Source organism: Mesoplodon bidens (assembly GCF_964165515.1).
Source record: "Mesoplodon bidens genome assembly, chromosome: 3".
NCBI classification, from domain to species: Eukaryota; Metazoa; Chordata; class Mammalia; order Artiodactyla; family Ziphiidae; genus Mesoplodon; species Mesoplodon bidens.
Genome location: NC_138178.1, coordinates 152,070,560 through 152,092,468, shown reverse-complemented (window position 1 = coordinate 152,092,468; position 21,909 = coordinate 152,070,560). Strand labels below are relative to the sequence as shown.

The following is a 21,909-nucleotide window of genomic DNA, read 5'->3' as shown; positions in this document are numbered from 1 at the left end:
TCCACTGTATATACGTACCCCATCTTCTTTATCCATTCTTCTGTCAATGGACATTTAGGTTGCTTCTATGTCTTGGCTATTGTCAATAGTGCTGCAATGAATATTGGGGTGCATGTATCTTTTTTTTTAACATCTTTATTGGAGTATAATTGCTCCACAATGGTGTGTTAGTTTCTGCTTTATAACGAAGTGAATCAGCTATACATATACATACATCCTCATATCTCCTCCCTCTTGAGTCTCCCTCCTACCCTCCCTATCCCACCCTCTAGGTGGTCACAAAGCACCGAGCTGATCTCCCTGTGCTATGTGGATGCTTCCCACCAGCTATCCACTCTACAGTTGGTAATGTATGTATGTCCATGCCACCTCTCACTTTATCCCAGCTTACCCTTCCCCCTCGCCATGTCCTCAAGTCCATTCTCTATGTCTGCGTCTTTATTCCTGTCCTGCCCCTAGGTTCTTCAGAACTTTTTTTTTTTTTTAGATTCCATATATATGTGTTAGCATATGGTATTTGTTTTTCTCTTTCTGACTTACTTTACTCTGTATGACAGACTCATTTTCTCTGGATATATGCCCAGGAGTGGACTGCTGGATCGTATGGTAATTCTATTTTTAGTTTTCTGAGGAACCTCCACACTGTTTTCTACAGTGGATGCACTACCTTACATTCCCACCAACAATGCAGGAGGGTTCCCTTTTCTCCACACCCTCTCCAGCATTTCTTATTTGCAGACTTTTTAATAATGGCCATTCTGATTGGTGTGAGGTGGTACCTCATTGTAGTTTTGATTTGCATTTCTCTAATGATTAGTGATGTTGAGCATCTTTTCATGTGCTTTGTGGCCATCTGTATGTCTTCTTTGGAGAAATGTCTTTTTAGATCTTCTGCCCACTTTTTGACTGGGTTGTTTATTTTTTTTGACATTGAGCTGCATGAGCTGTTTGTATATTTTGGAGATTGATCCCTTGTCAGTCGATCCGTTTGCAAATATTTTCTCCCATTCTATGGGTTGTCTTTTTGTTTTGTTTTTGGTTTCCTTTGTTGTGCAAAAGCTTTTAAGTTTAATCAGGTCCCATTTGTTTATTTTTGTTTTTATTTTCATTACTCTAGGAGGTGGATCCAAAAAGATATTGCTGCGATTTATGTCAAAGAGTTTTCTACCTATGTTTTCCTCTAAGAATTTTATAGTATCTGGTCTTACATTTAGATCTTTAATCCACTTTGAGTTTATTTTTGTGTATGGTGTTAGAGAATGTTCTAATTTCATTCTTTTACAAGTAGCTGTCCAGTGTTCCCAGCACCACTTATGGAAGAGACTGTCTTTTCTCCATTGTATATTCTTGCCTCCTTTTGTCATAGATTAATTGACAACAGACGCATGGATTTATCCCTGGAGTTTCTATCCTGTTCCATTGATCTGTATTTCTGTTTTTGTGCCAGTACCAATACTGTTTTGATGACTGTAGCTTTGTAGCACAGTCTAAAGTCAGGGAGCCTGATTCCTCCAGCTCTGTTTTTCTTTCTCAAGATTGCTTTGGCTATTCGGGGTCTTTTGTGTCTCCATACAAATTTTAAGATTTTTTTGTTCTAGTTCTGTGAAAAATGCCATTGGTAATTTGATGCGGATTGTACTGAATCTGCAGATTGCCCTGGGTAGTACAGTCATTTTGACAATATTGATTCTTCCAATCCAAGAATATATTTTTCCATCTGTTTGTCTCATCTTCGATTTCTTTCATCAGAGTCTTATAGTTTTTGGAGTACTGGTCTTCTGCCTCCTTAGGTAGGTTTACTCCTGGTATTTTATTCTTTTTGATGCAATGGTAAAAGGGATTGTTTACTTAATTTCTCTTTCTGATCTTTTGTTGTTAGTGTACAGAAATGAAAGAGATTTCTGTGTATTAATTTTGTATCTGCAACTTTACAGAATTCACTGATGAGCTCTAGTAGTTTTCTGGTAGCATCTTTAGAATTTTCTATGTATAGTATCATGTCATCTGCAAACAGTGATGGTTTTACTTCTTCTTTTCCAATTTGGATTTCTTTCATTTCTTTTTCTTCTCTGATTGCCATAGCTAGGACGCTGCTTTGCTATTTTAGTTCGCTACTTTCTCCTTCCTCTCAACCTAGATAGATCCTACCCCTGACTAAGGACCAAGCTGAGCCTCACATTTATACAAAGCTTTCCTTGAACATCTTAGGCCTTATCTACCATGAATCATTATTTAACCGGTGTATACATATCTTTTTTCCCTAATGAGGCTAATCTCCTTGAGAACAGGGACCATATTTACATTTCTTTCATAATTTTCCAGTGATCTACCAACTTCTGCACAAGGCATACAGCTGATCCCCACTAAATATCTGTTGAATAAAACTGATACGATACGAATGACTAAAAGTTCTAAAAACAAAATACTCAACTGTACACTTATAGGTGGTTAAAATGGTAAAAAAAAAATTTTTTTTTGGCCATGTCGCACAGCTTACAGGATCTTAGTTGCCCACCAGGATTGAACCCGGGCCCACAGCAGTGAAAGTGCCTAACCACTGGACTGCCAGGGAACTCCCTAAAATGGTAAATTATATGTTATGATATTTTACCACAATTTTTAAAACATAGCCAGAGTACAAAACATATAAAAAGGACTCTAATAAAATTATATCAGATGAACTCCTAATTCGTAGTCCTACTTGGGGAATCAAGTCTCATGGCTTAATAGTCTTAAAACTGAAACCTCAGTCAAATCTAAGAGAACCTAGTTAGCAAGGCAAAATGGGCAAATTTTCCTATTCAGAGGTCCCCAATCTGGCAACTTCCACAGTTTAAAAGCATATGGAGGGCTTCCCTGGTGGTGCAGTGGTTAGGAATCTGCCTGCCAATGCAGGGGACACGGCTTCGAGCCCTGGTCCGGGAAGATCCCACATGCCGCGGAGCAACTAAGCTCATGTGCCCCACAGCTACTGAAGCCTGCGCGCCTAGAGCCCATGCTCCACAACAAGACAGGCCACCACCGATGAGAAGCCCATGCACCACAACGAAGAGTAGCCCCCACTCGCCGCAACCAGACAAAAGCCTGAGCACAGCAACGAAGACCCAACGCAGCCAAAAATAAATAAATAAATAAATAAATTTTTTAAAAGCATACGGGCCTGTGCACGCACGTGGGTTCTCTCTCTCTCTCTCTCTCTCACACACACACACACACACACTCTCTCTCTCTTTAAAGAGCAAAAGCTTAGAAGTCAATTCAATTTATAAATAGGAAAATATAAGGATTTGACTGAAATCATAAGAAAACTTTTAGAATGTAAAGAACACTACAACAGGCAGATATTTACAATATAAAGCCTGTGGTTTGGAAAATTCCATCAAATCACCTTCTATTGATCATTTACATCTACACGGCAAAAGAGTTAACTATAAGTTAGGTACTCCATGAATAGTTAATTCTGAAACCCCAAAGTGAAATGTAAGTATAAACATGTAAAACAGGGAAACGATCCATTTTTCATATCTTACAGAGTCCTGGGAATAAGTCTAAATCAGCATGCTGATTTAATAATTAGAAACATGGAGGACAGAAGGTCAAAGGTGGACAGGTCTAAATGCAGAGGTGATAATTCCCTTTGAAGCCAAAGACACAGGCAGAAAAGAAAGTGACACTACAAATTTTGTTTCTCCTCAAAACAGAAAAATGTACAGAATAGAACTTCCATCTTTGCCACAAACAAGGTACTTGAGTATAAACTATCCAAGCTCTTTGCTCTAATTCAATCACGCTTCTCCTAAAGACCTTCAGAAAGAGAAACAAGTCAAACAAAGGGTAACAGTTTACAGCCATGCTCTTCTTTACCTTAAGCTCACTAAAGGACTCTCCAAAACTTTTCAGATTAAATGTTAACACCATTTCTTCAAACTAAACTGTTATTAGACAAGACAGTGGTTACCCTTGAGCTGTGGGTAGTGGGGGAAGAGGGACAGTGACTAGAAAAGGCACAGGGAACTTTTGGGATTCTTTCTGCTAATGTTCTGTTTCTGGATCTAGATGCTGGGTTACTTGGATATGGCTTCATGAAAATTCATCAGGTGTATATTTCTTTGTACACTTCTCTGTATGTGTATTATCCTTCAATAAAAAGTTTAATTAAAAAATATTGCTCTTTGGTCTTCCCTGGTGGTGCAGTGGTTAAGAATCTGCCTGCCAATGCAGGGGACACGGGTTTGAGCCCTGGTCTGGGAAGATCCCACATGCTGCGGAGCAGCTAAGCCTGTGCGCCACAACTACTGAGCCTGTGTTCTAGAGCCTGCGAGCCACAACTACTGAGCCCGCATGCCACAACTACTGAAGCCCACGTGCTAGAGCCTGTGCTCCACAACAAGAGAAGCCACCGCAATGAGAAGCCCACACACGGCAACGAAGAGGAGCCCCGGCTCGCCACAACCAGAGAAAAGCCCGTGCAGCAACAAAGACCTAAAGCAGCCAAAAATAAATAAATAAAATAAAATAAATAAATTTATATATAAAAAAATATTGCTCTTCAAGGTCAATCAATGTTTATAAAATGCTAAGTTTTGACAGATGCAAAATAAGCATAAGAAAAGCACTCAAAAGGGTTTTAAGATAGTAATTCTCAAAGTATCAACTTGAGCTAAATGAAATAAATACTGCCTTTTATTTACACACCATCCATCATTTCACAGCTCTGCATGTTTGATGTATGTCAGTAAGATGGTTGAAGGCACATATTATCACTCCTTTATGGACCTAGTAAGTAATATTTATCTCACATTTTCCAGGAATGACACATTTTGGAGTAAAAAGATGAAGCCATTTATGCACCAGAATGTTTACATTTTTAACCGCTTTAAATGGAAATAGTTTTTTTAATGCTTATCTATTTTAGTAAAATGAAAATAAGTATTACTTACCTACTATTCTGCACATAGTTATTCACTGCACTATATTCTGCAATGTCCTTAGAAGGCTGCTGTGGACTCAAAGGCTTAGGTGGCCCTTGCACTACCAGACCCTCTAGGCCTTGCTTCTTGGATCCCCACTCGTCCCAGCTCGGTGATGTTAAGGGCTTCAGGGTTAATTGTCCCTACATTAAACGACCCCCCACCCCGACTGCTAAGCCTTCAGCCTGTAACTTCTCTGCAGTAAATGATCTACTTCTACCACCCCATTCCCACTCCTAATTGTTACACCTTCAAATTTTGTAAATTCCTCTGGTTATAACTTACGAAAGAACTGAAGGCTTTCCAAAACCAGGTAACACAGTTTATTAAGTCAATAACCTTATTTTGTTGTAAAAGTGTATATTTCTGTGTGGACTATTGCCTTTCTACTCAGGAGGTGTTTTTTTTTTTTTTTTGCTTCTTTCATCGTTCACTGAGTTTTTACTGAGCACTGGGTAGGGTACGGTGGTGAACAAAACAAGACAGTCTCTTCCCTAATGGGCTTGTAGCCTAGTCCCATTTCCAGCTGCACAGTTTTCCTAGTTACAGAATCTGCATAAGAGAGAAACTGAGGCAGAGATAAAGAGAAGTCATGCTCATTCCTAAAATTCAGCTTAGTGCTCCTTCCCTCTTAAAACATTTCTCTTAGGATCATTTCCAGGTTGGAGAGCTATTTCAAAAGAAGTAAAATAACTTCACAACTTAGGGCTGAGTACAGAAGGGATATCTTTTCTCTGTGTCCCTTCCTAGTAAAGATATGGGGAGGGAGGATGAGACACAGCCAAACTGTTACAGTAGGACAGGTCCAAGTGAACCCTAGTAATGGTAGAGTTTACAGCTTGGGGAAATCTAATTTTCCCTACTTGGGAAAAACCTTACAGCAGGGGTCCCCAACCCCTGGGCCTCGGACAGCTACCAGTCCTAGGCCTGTTAGGAACTGGGCCGCACAGCAGGAGGTGAGTGCCAGGCAAGCGAGTGAAGCTTCATCTGCCGCTCCCCATCGCTCACATTACTGCCTGAACCATCCCCCATCCCCCCACCCCCGTCCGTGGAAACACTGTCTTCCATGAAATCGGTGCCAAAAAGGTTGGGGACCGCTGCCTTAGAGGACAAAGAAGGACGAGAACTCAGAGCGAGCCAGGGGAAAGCCAAGAGGAAGCTGGGTGCTCGGAGCAGGAGGGTTAAAGGAGACAGGAGATGAACCTGCCGTGCTGTGCAGCACATTCAGAACGTTAGGAGAGGCCTGCACAGGAGTGGAGAACACTCTGTGTGGGCTGGAAGGGCCCCTTGTGTTCTTTGGGGACCTGTGCGTGGCGGCAGGCAACTGCTGCAGCTCAGCTTCCTGTGCAAGAGGCAGTTCCAATTTTCTGTTTATCCCCCAAAATTCCATATCTATAAATTGTAGACATAAAGCATTAAGGAAGGGAAGGAAAAATAGATTGAACTATCCCCACCCCCATTTTCACTTAGAAGTATTTAACCACTTGGCTCCCTTTCTGTTTAATGTGTTATTTCTTTAATTCGTGTTGTTTTACTTTTGTATCATGTTACTTTTTTGTAGACCTTTTATATTTTGGTTATTATAAACTACTACATTATTTTCGTTATTAAACTACTTTTTTGTATTCTGAAGAACAAAAAGAAAATTGTGTTCTTTTACTCTGTGTCACTGTCTCACAAGACAGAAACTGAAAAGGGACAACACACAGGCGAGGCATCACAAAGGACAGGAGAAGAGGGTGAGCTTCCCCTTCTCACCAACATACAAACCCCCATCCATATAGGTTGAATGGCAGAAGATTTAACTAGATTTTTAAAAGCTCTTTTTAAGAGCAGTACACAGTTGCTTTTGTGTTGAACCATGTACTGTGTGAGGAGGGACAGGACCTTTCAATTATGCAGGGGCAAAAAAGGCTAAGTATTAGTTAAGCTAAAATCCCTACCAAGTTAAAAATTCCTTCTCAATTGAAGTGGCATATGGTTATCAGAATCATGTAAGGAACTTTCACAAAATACACATCTCCCACCATGCTGGGATGGGAGAAGAATCTGTAATGTTTATTTTGAAATTCTTCCTCAGGTAATTCTCATAAGCTTCTACCTACTGTGAAAATTACTGAGCTAAAAAAAATAGACCAAATTCCCAAAGCCAAGCTAGTCCATAAAACAAATCTAAATATTTAACTTAAAGAATAACAGAATGACTAAATGAATATAAATGTAGATAAAAGTATTGTTCCCCAGTATGCAAGCAATGAACCCAGAGAAAAGACAGACAGTGAAGCTCACTCTTTTTCTGTTTCATCTGATCTGGGCCTCAGTATTCTTTGGGCACTACTTCTTTCACAGCATGAATGCCGGGTCAGTACTTCCCCTAAAAGCATCACATTCAGCAGCATTTCCCGAAAAGAACTCAGGGAGGTGGAGGTGGAATGAACATTAAAAATAATAAATACACTCTTTAAAAATTCTTACTTCAGGAAAAATCACTAAATTCACTTCATAAATGTGAAGGTGAAATGCTGAAGATTAACAATTAATTGAAAGAGTATTCCGTATATCCACACATAAACAAATCTATTTCATTTTTTACTGCAGGTAACTGAAAAGATCAGGTGAGTTGTTAAAACTGCAGTGTTACTTAGGAAACTAGGCAGATCACTATGTCCCTGGGGCAGGAATGTACTTTTAGGGAAAAACAAAAACAAAAACAAAAAACCTTCCTTTGAGAAATACATGCATGTTTAATAGAACCAACGTTGGCAAAAAAAATAACTGAAGTGACTGCTTTAGATTTAGAACAAAGATGTTTAGAGTCACTCCTAAGGAAAGAAAACAATCTTTATCTGCCCATGGCAAGCTAATTTAAGGAATGGTTCACCTTCAAAAATCACTCATTTTAAAAATTCATTGAAAAGTTCAGTTTTTGGTATGAAAAAAAATAAAATTTATTGGGAAACGGTATTTATTTGCTGTACTTTTCCTTAAGCACACACAAATAAGTAACATCAGGAAAAAATTATTGATATTTCTAAGGACCACAGGTCATATACATCATATATTCCAATTATTCTCCTTAGTGAATACTAATCTATTCACCTCAATTATTTTTAACAAAAATGTACAGAGCCCTACACTATGCTGGATGTGGAGAGGTTATATACAAGATGACTGAGCCAAGGGCCCGTCCACCAGGAGCTCACAACATAGTGAGGGAGGCCGATGCATAAAGAAGTAACAGATACAAGACACTGAGCTGTAATCAAGGAACAAGGAAAGTGTGAGGGTAAATTGTGGAAAAAGAGGATTAAATCTAAGGATGTAGAAACCCCTTCCTCACATGTGATTTTTACCTTCAGGGTTAACTGACATTTATTAAACACCCAGTAGGGGAAATGTATTTTCACAGACTTGCACGTATGAGAGGATCCAGGCCTTCTGACACTAGAAGCAGCCAGAGAGAGAAAACGACCTCACAATTAGAGGACACAAAGGAGCTTTATCTAATAGGAAGAGATCCTAGCAATCCCACTAGTGTTTTCACTCAAACCTAACTAACCCTCAGCAGTCTATGACAAACTGCTCACTAGCACATGAAAATTCTCCATAATCTACTTCCCTTGGCTGGGCCAAGGTTAGCATATCATGAAGCTGTTTCATGTCACCCACAGGAGCAGAACAGTTTCACATCAGTTGGAAGGATGGGTATATTACAACAGCAAAACAGAGAGAGAGAAAATGCTTTCATCATTCCACTCTGGCAGTAAGATGCCAGCTGGCTGAGAGCTGCTATAAACAAGACTGTCCAACAGAGGACAAAAGATTCCAGAACTGTGTACTATATAATGGGAATTCCAGTAGGATTGGGCAGCCTTATGGACAGCATTAGAGCAGAAATATTTCCTAACACATGACCAAAACCAAGGCACGACAGAGGTGAGCAAGAGCTGCTGTGCATCACAGCATCCCAACAGAGAGAGGACTAATAAAAGGTTCTTTCCCTCAAGCCCTGAGGTAAAACCTGAGGCTGTTTACTATGGCTCCAAAGGTCAAAATAAACAGTATGAATTGAGTCTTCTTTTTGCTCTTTGAAACTCCTCGTCAAGTGGCACAGCCAGCTGGGCACACAACTCTGATATGCAGATCATAACGTTTGTGAACAGATAAAATGAATTACAATGAGTGCAGCCTATCACATTTCAACTCTCTAACGGGCAGGAAGGGTCTCTCTCTTTTTCACCCAAGCACTGTCCAAATGCCTCCTCTTACAGTCCACTTGAGGTCATTTTAAGCACCTCAGGAAGCTGTACTAATTAGCAAACGACTCTGGAAGCCAACTCAAGGTTTGTAAAACTGCAATTATCCTAAGAACAGGGTAGGGTGGTAACTATATAACAAAAATAATAATTTTAGCTACCAGTATGCTAAATTTTCAAATATATTATTTCATTTTGAGCCCCACTAGCCCCCCAAATATTGATATTTTCATTTTCATTTTCAAGGTGAGGAAATTGAGGTATGGGGAGGTTAAGTCTTTCACCCAGGTAAAGCCAAGATTCTTACCTGAGTCTGCCTCACACTAATATGAGATTAAGAAGGAATAAATGGAAATGGTGATACATTACCAAGTCACCACCCAAAATAGAGGAAAGGTCAGGAAAGTTGGAGAAAACTCAAAACTGCCACAAGATACTCAAAAACTACAACTGGTGACTTGTGCATCACACAGAGATGTAGCAATTGATAAGTTCCAGTTATGGTTTTCTAAGACAATAATGGTTTAAAAAAAAAAACCAGCTATCCTTCACAATCAATAAATCTCTCATTTTGGGAAAAGCTGCCTACAGCACTAGTTCCTTATTACCATTCCATGACTGTGTCCTTGACAGCAATACCACCGCCTCTACCAGAACACCAATCACACCATCTGCTGTTGGAGCAGCAGCAATCTTTAATACCGGAACCAAGTCTTACTACTTTAATAGCAACAGCCCAATACCAGCAACCAAAACAACCAAGCCTAAACAGCTGGTTTACGAATTTCATCTAGGTACCCTGCACACTATCCACACACCCACCCACCAACTCTGCCCATTTGTTAATCACTATGTGCTGGGCACTGTGCTAGACCCTAGCACTCTCTTCCTCACCTGCAGCAGTTCTCCAAAGCTAAGTGAAGCCCAGGGTTCTACCTCCCATATAGAACTGTGCTCAGAACAGCAAAGCACAGAGCTCATACCAATTATGAAATGGGATTTCCTGCTAAGCAAATTACAAAGCACCAGTCATAAAACCATATGCATTTAGGGCGATAGTTCCCAACCCTGGCTGCATGTTAGAGATACCTGGGAGCTTCAAAATACTGCTAATGCCTGGGCCTCATCCCAGGCCGATTAAATCAGCATCTTGGGACCTGGTGGCCCAGCATGGATATATTTTTTAAAGCTTCTCAGGTGATTCAAAAGTACAGCCAGGGATGAAAACCACCAAACTTACTTATTTCTGGAGTGGCACTTCTGAAAACCTCTTAGCCCACAAATCGATTAGGTGGTACAAAGACCACAAAGACTCGCTCTCATTGCACTTGCCATGTGGGCTGTATTAAAATGACACATCAATCAAACCTTCTCTTAAAATCACGGTCCTGTTATTTCTTTGTTTATAGCAATGAAATTCTAAACAAGAGAGTACCTTGAGGTCACTCATCGCCCCCCAGCGGTCCCCAGGCCTCACTCAGAGAACCAGAGCTGTGTGTTAAGGCTCCAGCAGTGAGGAAGGAGGTTGCTGAGGAGCACTCCCTCTCATGCAGCTCAGGGTCTGGGGGAGTGGAACTGGCCATGTCCAGGCAGGAAGCAGCCTCAGCTCAGTAACCCAAAAGGAGGAAATCTTCACAGTTCAGGCATGATTATCAAACTCTTTGTGCTTTTACAGGAGAGTAATTATAGGCATGTGAAAAAAGGGAAGCACTCCCCAAGGACCTCTTCCTCACATGCTCCCCAAGAGGCGGTAGAGCCATTACAAATTCCATGATGAAGAGGAAAAACAGCCTGGGAACAGCCAGGAGGCAATACAGCAAATTAATACACCGGCCCTCCTCGGGGAAGGCTGTGATGAAACAGGAAACACTTCTCTCTTCGCAAAATAAAATTATACCACTAATGATAACAGAGTCACCACACACACACACACACACATCGTTCTAATAATGGGTATGAAATTCCCAATGCTGCCCAGATGCTTTGAAAGAAATCTTTTCCTACTACAAATAAAATGGAACGAGAAAAAGATAAAATTTCCATTCGAAACAGTTTTTCAGACGGTCATTCACCTGCCTCTTCCCTACCACCAGCACTCTTTAACATTCCTTCCTAGGTGCCAGGCTTTGTTCAACGGTCCACTCTTTACAAAGCCCACCATCCACTTGTGAATCCCATCTCATCAGTCAGCCACACGGGAGCTAGACGGCTCCTTCTCTACTGACTACTCAGCGGGCAGGGACCCTGCTATTAAGGAAAACAGGGAGCCCCGAGGGCTAAGTGAGACCATCATCCACATTTCCTAAAACCTGCATAGGTCACTTGTGCTGACCATTTCCCACAGATCAGGGGCTGCCAAACTATTGATTGTGCACCCTCACCAGGAAAAAATCTGAACAAACCCTCCTTATATATGTAATACACACACATAAAACAAAAACATGTGCTGCCAGACTAATATATGTACAACTTAAAGCAAAAAAAAAATTTTAAGGATAAGATAATAAGTAACTGTATTTATTTAAAACATATTTAAAAATTTAAAAAAATTTTTCCCTCTACCCCAAAGAACCTTCATGTTTGCAACCTACTTTGTATCCACTGGCCCAGGAATGATGTCAGGCAGGACATCATATGAGCTATAATTGCCCACATTCTCTCATCATGCTTTCAGCAATGGTCTGAAGCAATAAGCAATATTTCCCTAGAGCTGAGTGCACCAGAAACACGGCCTAGGCTTCCTTATGTTTCCAAGTCCAGCCACCAGCACTGCTGGTAAAAGAACGAAGATAATGATGTGGATAATGAGATACACAAAGAAACAAGAAGCTCACACCCACTCCAACCAGGATAAGGCCTTAAAGGTAACAGGAAACCTGATAGAAGCATGGATACCAATCTCAGCACAGCACAGTTCTAGGCAGCAAAGGTAAAGGGAGAAGGGCAAATAATACACTTTCAGCATATGACATGACACAGTGTTACTTATACAGTCCTTCCAAAGAGCACACACAGCCATGATTTTATTTGGTATTAAGATAAACAGCTGTGTTGGTGGGAATGTAAACTGATACAGCCACGATGGAGAACAGTATGGAGGTTCCTTAAAAAACTAAAAACAGGGCTTCCCTGGTGGCACAGTGGTTGAGAGTCCGCCTGCCGATGCAGGGGACGCGGGTTCGTGCCCCGGTCCGGGAAGATCCCATATGCCGCGGAGCGGGTGGGCCCGTGAGCCATGGCCGCTGAGCCTGCGCGTCCGGAGCCTGTGCTCCGTGGCAGGAGAGGCCACAACAGTGAGAGGCCCGCATACCGCAAAAAAAAAAAAAAAAAAAAAAAAAACTAAAAACAGAACTACCGTATGACCCAGCAATCCCACTACTGGGCATATACCCTGAGAAAACCGTAATTCAAAAAGATGGGGCTTCCCTGGTGGCACAGTGGTTAAAAATCCACCTGCCAATGCAGAGGACACAGGTTTGAGCCTTGGTCCCAGAAGATCCCACGTGCCGTGGAGCAACTAAGCCTGCAAGCCACAGCTACTGAGCCCAACTAGAGAAAGCCTGCGTGCAGCAATGAAGACCCAACACAGCCAAAAATAAAAATAAATAAATTTTAAAAATTTATAAAACAAACAAACAAAACAAACACAAAAAGAGGCTTGAAACACAATGTTCACTGCAGCACTATTTACAATAGCCAGGACATGGAAGCAACCTAAGTGTCCATCGACAGATGAATGGATAAAGAACATGTGGCACATATATACAATGGAATATTACTCAGCCATAAAAAGAAATGAAATTGAGTGATTTGTAGTGAGGTGGATGGACCTAGAGTCTGTCATATAGAATGAAGTAAGTCAGAAAGAGAAAAACAAATACCATATGCTAACACATATATGGAATCCAAAAAAAAAAAAATGGTTCTGATGAACCTAGGGGCAGGACAGGAATAAAGATGCAGATGTAGAGAATGGACTTGAGGACACAGGGAGGGGGAACGGTAAGCTGGGATGAAGTGAGAGAGTGGCATGGACATATATACACTACCAAATGGAAAATAGATAGCTAGTGGGAAGCAGTCGCAGAGCACAGGGAGATCAGCTCGGTGCTTTGTGTCCACCTAGAGGGGTGGGAGGGAGACGCAGAGGGAGGAGACATGGGGATATATGTATACGTATAGCTGCTTCACTGTGTTATACAGCAGAAACTAACACAACACTGTAAAGCAATTATACTCCAATAAAGATGTTAAAAAAAGACAAACAGCCGGAGGACTGCTTTCGTATGGACTGAAATCTCGTCTTCCAAGACAGCCAGAGCACCACCACCTCTAAGAAAAGCTCCCTGAGCCTGAGTGAGGAGCCACTCCTCTGTGCTATCACTCTGGTGCACACCTTTAGGCACTTGTCACTACAAATTGTAGTTCTCCATTTCCACACCTGACCTTCCCATGAGGATACAAGCTCCTTAGGGACAGTACCTAAACAAAGTGCCTGGCACACAGTAGGGAGTCAGCAGATGATGAATGAATGATGACTAAACAGCATGCAACTAAAGAAAAGGCCTTACAGTAATTTATTAATATCCCCATATCTTCCAAGTTCTTAGTTAACACCATGTGTGATAGTCTCTCTTTTCAAATGACTTTCCCTATAGAAATACTACTTTTCCAGTAGAAGGCCAGGCAGTAGGTTATAGTGCAGAGTTTATTATTACAGCCCACAGCAAAAGTTCTAACTGTATCCATGAAAGAATAATCTCTTTGGGCAGCCTGCACCCCAAATCTACGAACATATCCACTTAAGAATGTGTAAGGAAGAAAAACAGAAAAAAAAAATCATCAGAACCTTGGAAAAAAATTGTTTGTGCTGCTAGAGGTAATACAAGTTCTATGGTTCAGCCTATTAGTTGCTCCTTGTGCACAAAAACCTGCTAGGGCATGCCATCACTGAAACCATATTTACTTTGCATGTCACCCAACTTAAGAGAATGTATTTAGAGGCACTGGTTTCATTCTGCTATGCAGGTGCAGGATTCTTTCTGACAAATATATACTGAATGCCCAGTAAGTGCCAGACACTGTGTTAGGTACTGGGGACATATCAGGGAACAAGACAAGGTCCCAGGACCTAGAAGCTTATATTCTAATGAGAAACCAGGGGGAAAGTAGGAAGAAAAAAAAAAAACAACAAGCAAAGTCATTTCAGACTGTGACTAAAGCTCTAAAGGAAAGAGATAATGAATGGCGAGTGGCACAGGTGGCCCCTCTAGACAGGGCGGTCTGAGAGGTCCTCCCTGAGGAGGTGGCCTGAGCTGAGATGAGGAGGAGCCAATCATGGGAAGAGCTCTAAGATGGCAGTCCAGGCAAAGGGAACACGTGTGAAGGTTCAGCGGCAGGAAAGGGTTGCAATTTTTGAAGAACAAAATGGAGCTCCCTGGCACAGCTGGATCTCTTCCCCATGAGGAGGACAAAGTCTATGAAAGGAGGCTGGACATGAAGGCAGGAGTCAGATCATGCAGGGTTTTGCAGGTCATGGCAAGGACCAGTAATAATGTTCTTTGAGGATGGGGCTTCTAGCAGAAGAAATACGGAATAGGAGCCAGAACTTAGGTCAAAGTTGAGATTTAAATCACATCCTAGCCATGTGACCAAAGGAAAGAACTTCAACACTCTGCCTCAGTTTCTGCACCTATAAAACAACTAGTGACCTCAAAAGGTTGTTGAAAAGATCAAATTGAATAGTATACACTAACATACTTTAGTTTGCAAAGTGTTATAAAAAGGAAATATTATCATCGAGAAAAGAAGTCACTCGAAGACAATTACCTGGCAGAGCAGTGTGCTGGTGAGCATCTTCGGTGAGAAGCATCAGCAAGAACATCCAGGGAGTAAAGGGGAGAAAGAGGATTAAACTGCAGGAATAAATGAGATTATTTCAGTATGGCTTATATGAAACAGACCTGATCCTAAAGGGCTACCTGCTACTTGCTTACTTTTGCCTTTTGACTGTTCAACTCTCTTGCCATAACACAGACACCAGTCAATAAAGTTGTGCATATTCAACAGTGTACCCACGAATGTAGCATAACTGATCTAGCACACCTCAAAAAACAGACTATTCCTTGGTAAGCAATAATTTTTCAAAAACTTCTGATACACAGTAATTACTTAAATGGCAAAAGATAGTACTTTCTAACTGACATAAAGGGAACTTATGCCTACTGATCATCAGCCCTTGTTCCCAAGAATACTAGCATGAAATTACCTTTTCATTTACTTATCCTGGCAGATGTTTCCAGTGAATAACTGGTTAGCACATACCAGCAGCAGTGTAGTGGAAACAGAACTGGATTAAGAATTAAAATACCCAACGTTTAGTTCCAGCCTACAACTGAGTTGCCATGTATTAAAAACCACAAAATCTCTTTGACCTTTACTCTCCTCATCTGTAAAATAGATGTATCACTATCTGTCTTACCTATTTTACGGGATTATTGTGAGGGCTACATAAAATATTACTTGCGGTTTAACAAGTAATTTCAGTTTCTCATCTGTAAAACACCTATTCACCTCAAAAGGGGGCTGTAAGGGTCAACTAGGACACTATAATAAAAGTACCTCACTTTATGTCGGCTACCTTTCTTTGGATTTTTTCCACAGTAAGTACTCCTTCCCCAAAATTTGAGAAGTAAATATATATCAATACTAGAAGAACACTGAATGGTAATTTCAAAAGGACTTAAAAAGTATACAAACTAAGCAACTGTTCTGTCATAGAGGTTCCAGTCCCAATGTTGTATGACTTTGGGCAAATAGCTTAAACCTCATTTGTAAATAACACATCTCATTTGTAAATAACAGATCTGGACTAGGTGATCATCACAGGTCTCTTTGCCTTTAGATCCTCTGACGCAAACACAATTAATACCCTAGCTTAGTGCTCCTCAAACTGCAATCTCTCACATCCCACCTTAATGACTTTCTCTTTATCTGCCCACCACCTGCTCTACTACTTATTTAATATTTTCCTTCATATCAATTATTTTTACTCACCCTTGTCCTTACTATGTTTCTATGAAATAAAAAGTTTGATACAATGATCACATGTTTCTAAAGTAAATTATTGGAACTTAAAGTAAAAATTCTGTATCCACAAGCCATCTAAAGTCATATAAATACACACCAGTTAGGTGTACCACTGTTCTAGTTCATTTTGAAACAGTAACTTCAAGATGAAAGTTCCAAGTCTAAAATGTTTATCAACTTAACAAGCTAATAAGCAGTCAAACAAAACAAAACAAAACAAAAAAACGATGGAGCGATAGAAAGCCTGACAATTTTTACCTATCAGTCTTCATCTATTTTACAACTAATCATCAAGGTGAAGCAACCGCTCTCCCAGCAAAACTCAAAAGCCTCAAACGTTAAAGGAACATATTGAGCGTCACTGTCAGTAATTTTAAAGTTATGACCCCTACAGAGGATTAGACATGCCAAGGGCCCCCTCAGGGGTAGCTAGGGTAAAAGAGTAAGAGGCTCTAGGCCTCGACCACACTTTACCCAAAGTAGCTCTACCTTCCTCTGCTTCATATGTTTAGGATTCAACATTGTACTTCTCAGCACAGGATGCTGATGCATTCTGATTTCTTACTGCAAAGTTCAAAACCAGAATGACAACTGCATTCCTATGAAATATGTGTTATAAGTAATAAACTGAAGGTCACAAGTTGAAACTAAAAAGGGGAATTAGCTACAGTTCTTATCAGTGAATACTAGATATTCTTGGAAAACAGTCCTCCAAGAAAATCAGAATAACATAAGGCACAAGAACCTTACCTCATGTGCACAAGCAGAAATGTGAGGAAAATCAGAAGCCAACGCTTTATTCTTTCTAAAGAAAAGGAAATCAAATGATAAAATAAAGATGACAAAGAAAAGCAATCTCACCTGATTTCGTTCTCTTTTCCCAGCTGATGGTAACCAGAAACTAAAGAGAGGGAGGGAATAAGAGGAAAGAAAACAATAAAAGAAGTGGTAGGAACATTATTAGAAGATAAAAAGATGTTGGGTTAATGAAGACAAAGAAATGAGAAAAAATGGAGTTGGAGAAAAGGAGAGAGATGTTAAATGTGTATGAACTTTTTTGCAGAAAATAACTCTTCAAAGTAAAAAGCCTTTTAATGGAATGCAGAAGACTAGACACTCTTAAAAAAACTCAAGGTGGTGGTGTGACACCCACGCACTCTCAGCTGTGCAATGAGAACAGGATCCCCAATTAAACAAGGGCATAAACCACATCTTGCCTATTTTATAGATTAAAACTTCAACCAGGCTGGATGGGTATAGGAGTATAACTACTGGATACTGACCATGACATGTAGTGGAGACACCAAAGAGCCAACCATGTTAGGGGACAAGGCTGTCACAAGAAAGGGTGGAATGATTTTCCTGTAGCTACACATAGGCTTTCCAGTGGCACTTATCACAGTAGTTAGAACAAAAAGATATCTCTCTGTCTAGAGGTCTAAAAATGGGAAGACCATATAGGAGAATACAGAGGCAATCACCCATTTTGAACAAAAAAATTTTTAAGAGACAGAAAAATGAATTTAAAATATAATATCCTTATTGGAGGCTACTTTTATAATGCAGCACCTATAGACATAAATAGCAAAGAAATAAAAACTAGTCTAGAAAGGAAAAAAAAACCCTCTCGTGAGTTTAGGGTGTTAGCCATTTTAACTGTTATAAAGTACCCATCTTTAAAACCTTCTTTTTCAGCTCTACAATCGAATTTTTAGGTTCTTTCATAAAACGTTCCCCTGCTGCCTCCTTCAAGGAAAAGGCTAAGACAGCCAGTGAATACATACGGACTTACTCTTTCTGCCGAGGGTCACTAATGAGGTGGCCTATCCTCTCAGTCCCCAAATTACTCATGCTGGACTCCTGAAAAGGCCAAGAGGATAACAGCGTCATCTAACCACAGAAACAAATATGTAAGTATGATCTGTCATCAAGCTCATGCTTTCCCATAATTATACCAGCAACCCCAAAGCACAAGTCAGATGTTAATCTTAAAATCCAATAGCATCTTTTTGTGGGATTCTACTGTTAAAGTATTGCATGTTATTCTAAACTTATTTTTCTCTAGTGATCAAAAAAAAGTCATTATAAGCATTTCTTTTTACTATATACAGTATTTTAATATAGTAATACCTCCTAGAGTTATTAAAGTGTATCAAAATAGAAACACTTTAAAAAATCCAACAGCAGCCAATTTTTAACAGGCCAGCACACCAATATCCCTAGAGTCATATGATTTTAGCCTCAAGAGCCTTCATAATGGGATATTTACCGAGTCCTCAATGGTAACACCTAAGTATCTACTAACTAAATGTATACATGTCAAAGGACTTTTGTAACTTACAAAAATCGTCACCCTGTATTTTGCCTGTTAAACATGTCCTAAAGTAAAAATAGAAGTCTGTATAAATTGCTTCTTAAATGTCCGGTTCTCAAGATTGTAATATGAAATCATATCCATAACACCACAAGCAATTCAGAAACTAATCATATCCAAAAAACTGGAAAATGGCAGAAGACACTCACCCTTCATTTAACGTGAGTACACTTACAGTGAACATCTATCACAGAACCTTGGGATGCGCACCAACAGTACAGGAGCAAGAGTTACGCGCATATGAGGAAGTGTTAAGATGAGAGAGCGTAAGTCATAGACATGAATGTCAAAAATGTCAAGCCTGGTACTCAAACGTATGTGTTTCTGAGCAAACATCATTATCTGCATTCGTCTATGTGTGTGGATTAGCCTAAATATTTAGGGTACACATTTTAGCAGAACTGGCTATAGAAAAATTAATTTGAGGTCAGATTTCAGGTGGGATTGGAGCTAAATGAAAAGGCTTCACATACTGTATTCTTCATATTCTTCACGCCTTACACCTATGCCTCCTGGCCACAGACAAAGCCATGGTAATGGGGCCAAGGGAAAAGATGGGTGAAAAATGAGCTATTTGTTACAGCAGAAAAATTATTAACTTAAAGTGCCATAATGTTTAAATTTACAGTTTATTACTGTGTAAATTACAAGCAGTACTTTGCGTAATTAGCAGCTCGCTGGCAGGGAGCTGTGAATGAAACTCATTATTTATGATTACAATTTAGAAAAAGAGAAGAGAGCTGGGGGAGGGAGAAGAAGGGGGGCAGAACAGTGACCTCTGGTAGAAATGACAAATATCCCTTTAAGGTGATGAAGATGAATTAAACAAGTAAATATTATCCTATTCATTTGAAATCATTAAAGACACATCCAATAGACCCTACTTTCCTTCCATGCAAGCTAAAGGGAGCCTCCAGGATGAAATGATTTACCTCCACGGAAGTGGAAGGCTCTTATTTTATAGGAGCTGAAACAAAGTAAGGTAGGTGGTAGGGAGAACATCATCTGTCAAGCCTAACTAGTAAAGAGAAAAAGTCAAACCAGCGCTCTGCACCCCACTCCCAATCTCCTGCCTCCCTCATGTACTCCTACCCTGCTAGCTGTCCTGATAAGAATAAGCTCTCAGAATAGCAAATGCAGCATTTTATCGCCTATAAAATGAGTAATCCAAAAGAAGAGGTATCATTCTTCCAATAAGGAAATGTCTTTCTAATTAGAGAGTTGAAGTTGAATTTAAAGATAAAAAGAATATGGGGCTTCCCTGGTGGCGCAGTGGTTGAGAGTCCACCTGCCGATGCAGGGGACACGGGTTCATGCCCCGGTCCGGGAAGATCCCACATGCCACGGAGCGGCTGGGCCCGTGGGCCATGGCCGCTGAGCCTGCGCGTCCAGAGCCTGTGCTCCGCAACGGGAGAGGCCACAACAGTGAGAGGCCCGCGTACCGCAAAAAAAAAAAAAAAAAAGATAAAAAGAATATGAATTCATCTGAAAATAAACAGCCTCATTTCTTCTGCAGAAAACAGTTCCCTGATTAATCTATGAAACAGTAGCTCCCTGAGGGCAGGCAGACTGTGGCGCTGACCACTACATACCTGGCTGGGCATAGAGCCTGACACACATAGGCACTCTAGATGCTTACTGAGTGAACAAACACATTAATGCTCTAAAATGCCTCTCCTGTCCTTATTCTTTGTCCACCACAATCCTCTGTGACTGGGTAGGAACCCCAGCCTTAACCTATTTTCAATCTCAAAGCCAGAGTAAAAAAATAAATTAAATAATTCATTAAATTGAAATTGAAAAAGATAAAAAAGAAGTAGACCTGGGTTCAATTTTCTATATTTTGCCACTTCTATCTGGGTAACATCAGACATTCCTTAACATCTTTGAACCCATTTTCCTCATCCTCTAAAGAGAATATCACCTTTTTTACAAGATTTTTGGGAGGATTAAGTGAACTGAGTGCCTAGCACAGTCCCTGGCAAAGGCAGAACTGAGTAAATGGTAGATATCCCTCCCTCATGGCCAAGGAGGGGCTTCTGAAATTTGATAACAGGTTTTTTTCCGCAGTTATTTTCTTTTTTAATGAAGTCTAGAATAAAAGACCAAAGTTAGAACAAAAGAAGCATTCATGAATTCAAGAGGAGTCATAAAGAAGCCAAAAGTATTTCAACTTATATAATAATAATATAAGATTAATCAAAAGAGTAGAAGAGACAGAGATCAGGCCTGTAGATTTACAGACAGCAGACACTGTCATGACAGTGTTCGCTTTGTCAGAACTTCTGTATGAATCAAGCTTCACCTTTTATGTGTGCATCCATTCACGCCCTAGATAATGTTCACTCTTGTGAACTTGCAAAATACACCTGGTCTAATTAACCCCAGGGAGTTCTCAGGCAGCACCTTTGACTATCAACAGTGTGCGCAAATCTTAGAGTGAATATTATCTTCCCAGTGAGCCTAGGAAACAATGACAGCTATCACCTTCCCAACAAGCCTTCTTCGCCCCTTTCTGAGGCATCGAGCTGCAGCTCCAGGCAGACGATTAAAGCGAGCATGGTACCCTAAATAAAAAATAAGAAAGACCTCAGTAACTGAATGCAGAAGATCCATTAGCAATGATACGCTTCTAGTACACCAAAAGCCTTCCTCCCCAAGATCTTACTAAAATGACCCTTAAACTAATATCGCTAGGCTATTTGCCAATGATTTACTATTCCCATGTCTTTGTCACCAGTAGTATGATCTTAGGCATGTCATTTACCTCTGACCTAGGCATCCTCATCTATAAAAAAAGAATGATCACTGGCTCAGTCCTCTTTTACAGGACTGTTTCGAAGGCTCAATGAAACAGCACATGGAAGGTACTTTATAAACTGAAAACACTACACAAATATAAGGTATTATCAACAATTTCTAATTGCAAATTAAATGTTAGCTATTATCTTAAAAATTCTAATTCATGAAATAGGTAAAAATAGCATGTATAGTATAATCCTATTTTTCTAATTGCTGTATATGTTCTACACATAGAAGACACAACTGGAAGAATCCACACCAAAATGTTATCAGTGACTCCGGGTGTGGGATTATAGGCCATTTAAAGTTTCTTCTTCCTATTCTTGCTTATTTGTATATACTTTAAGTGGTCCATAAAGAACTTTTAGAAATGGTCACTGAAATGTTTATGAAAGTTTTAAGGTAGCAAACAACGTGC

The 21,909-nt window shown here is 40.2% G+C and overlaps 1 protein-coding gene across 3 annotated transcripts in view; it reads right to left on the bottom strand.

Moving 5' to 3' along the window:
* The window catches only part of GPATCH2L (G-patch domain containing 2 like), a 62,718-nt gene that overhangs the window by 19,126 nt on the left and 21,683 nt on the right, over positions 1 to 21,909 (bottom strand). For 2 of the 3 annotated variants that reach the window (XM_081229991.1, XM_081229992.1), the window contains exons 5-8: positions 21,177 to 21,256; positions 18,108 to 18,175; positions 17,066 to 17,120; positions 15,056 to 15,141 (exon numbers count right to left, since the gene is read on the bottom strand). In XM_081229991.1, the coding sequence (XP_081086117.1) occupies positions 15,056 to 15,141; positions 17,066 to 17,120; positions 18,108 to 18,175; positions 21,177 to 21,256 (289 nt within the window). Of the gene's footprint in view, positions 1 to 15,055; positions 15,142 to 17,065; positions 17,121 to 17,176; positions 17,217 to 18,107; positions 18,176 to 21,176; positions 21,257 to 21,909 lie in introns of all 3 variants that reach the window. The other variant, XM_081229993.1, reaches the window with a different exon arrangement.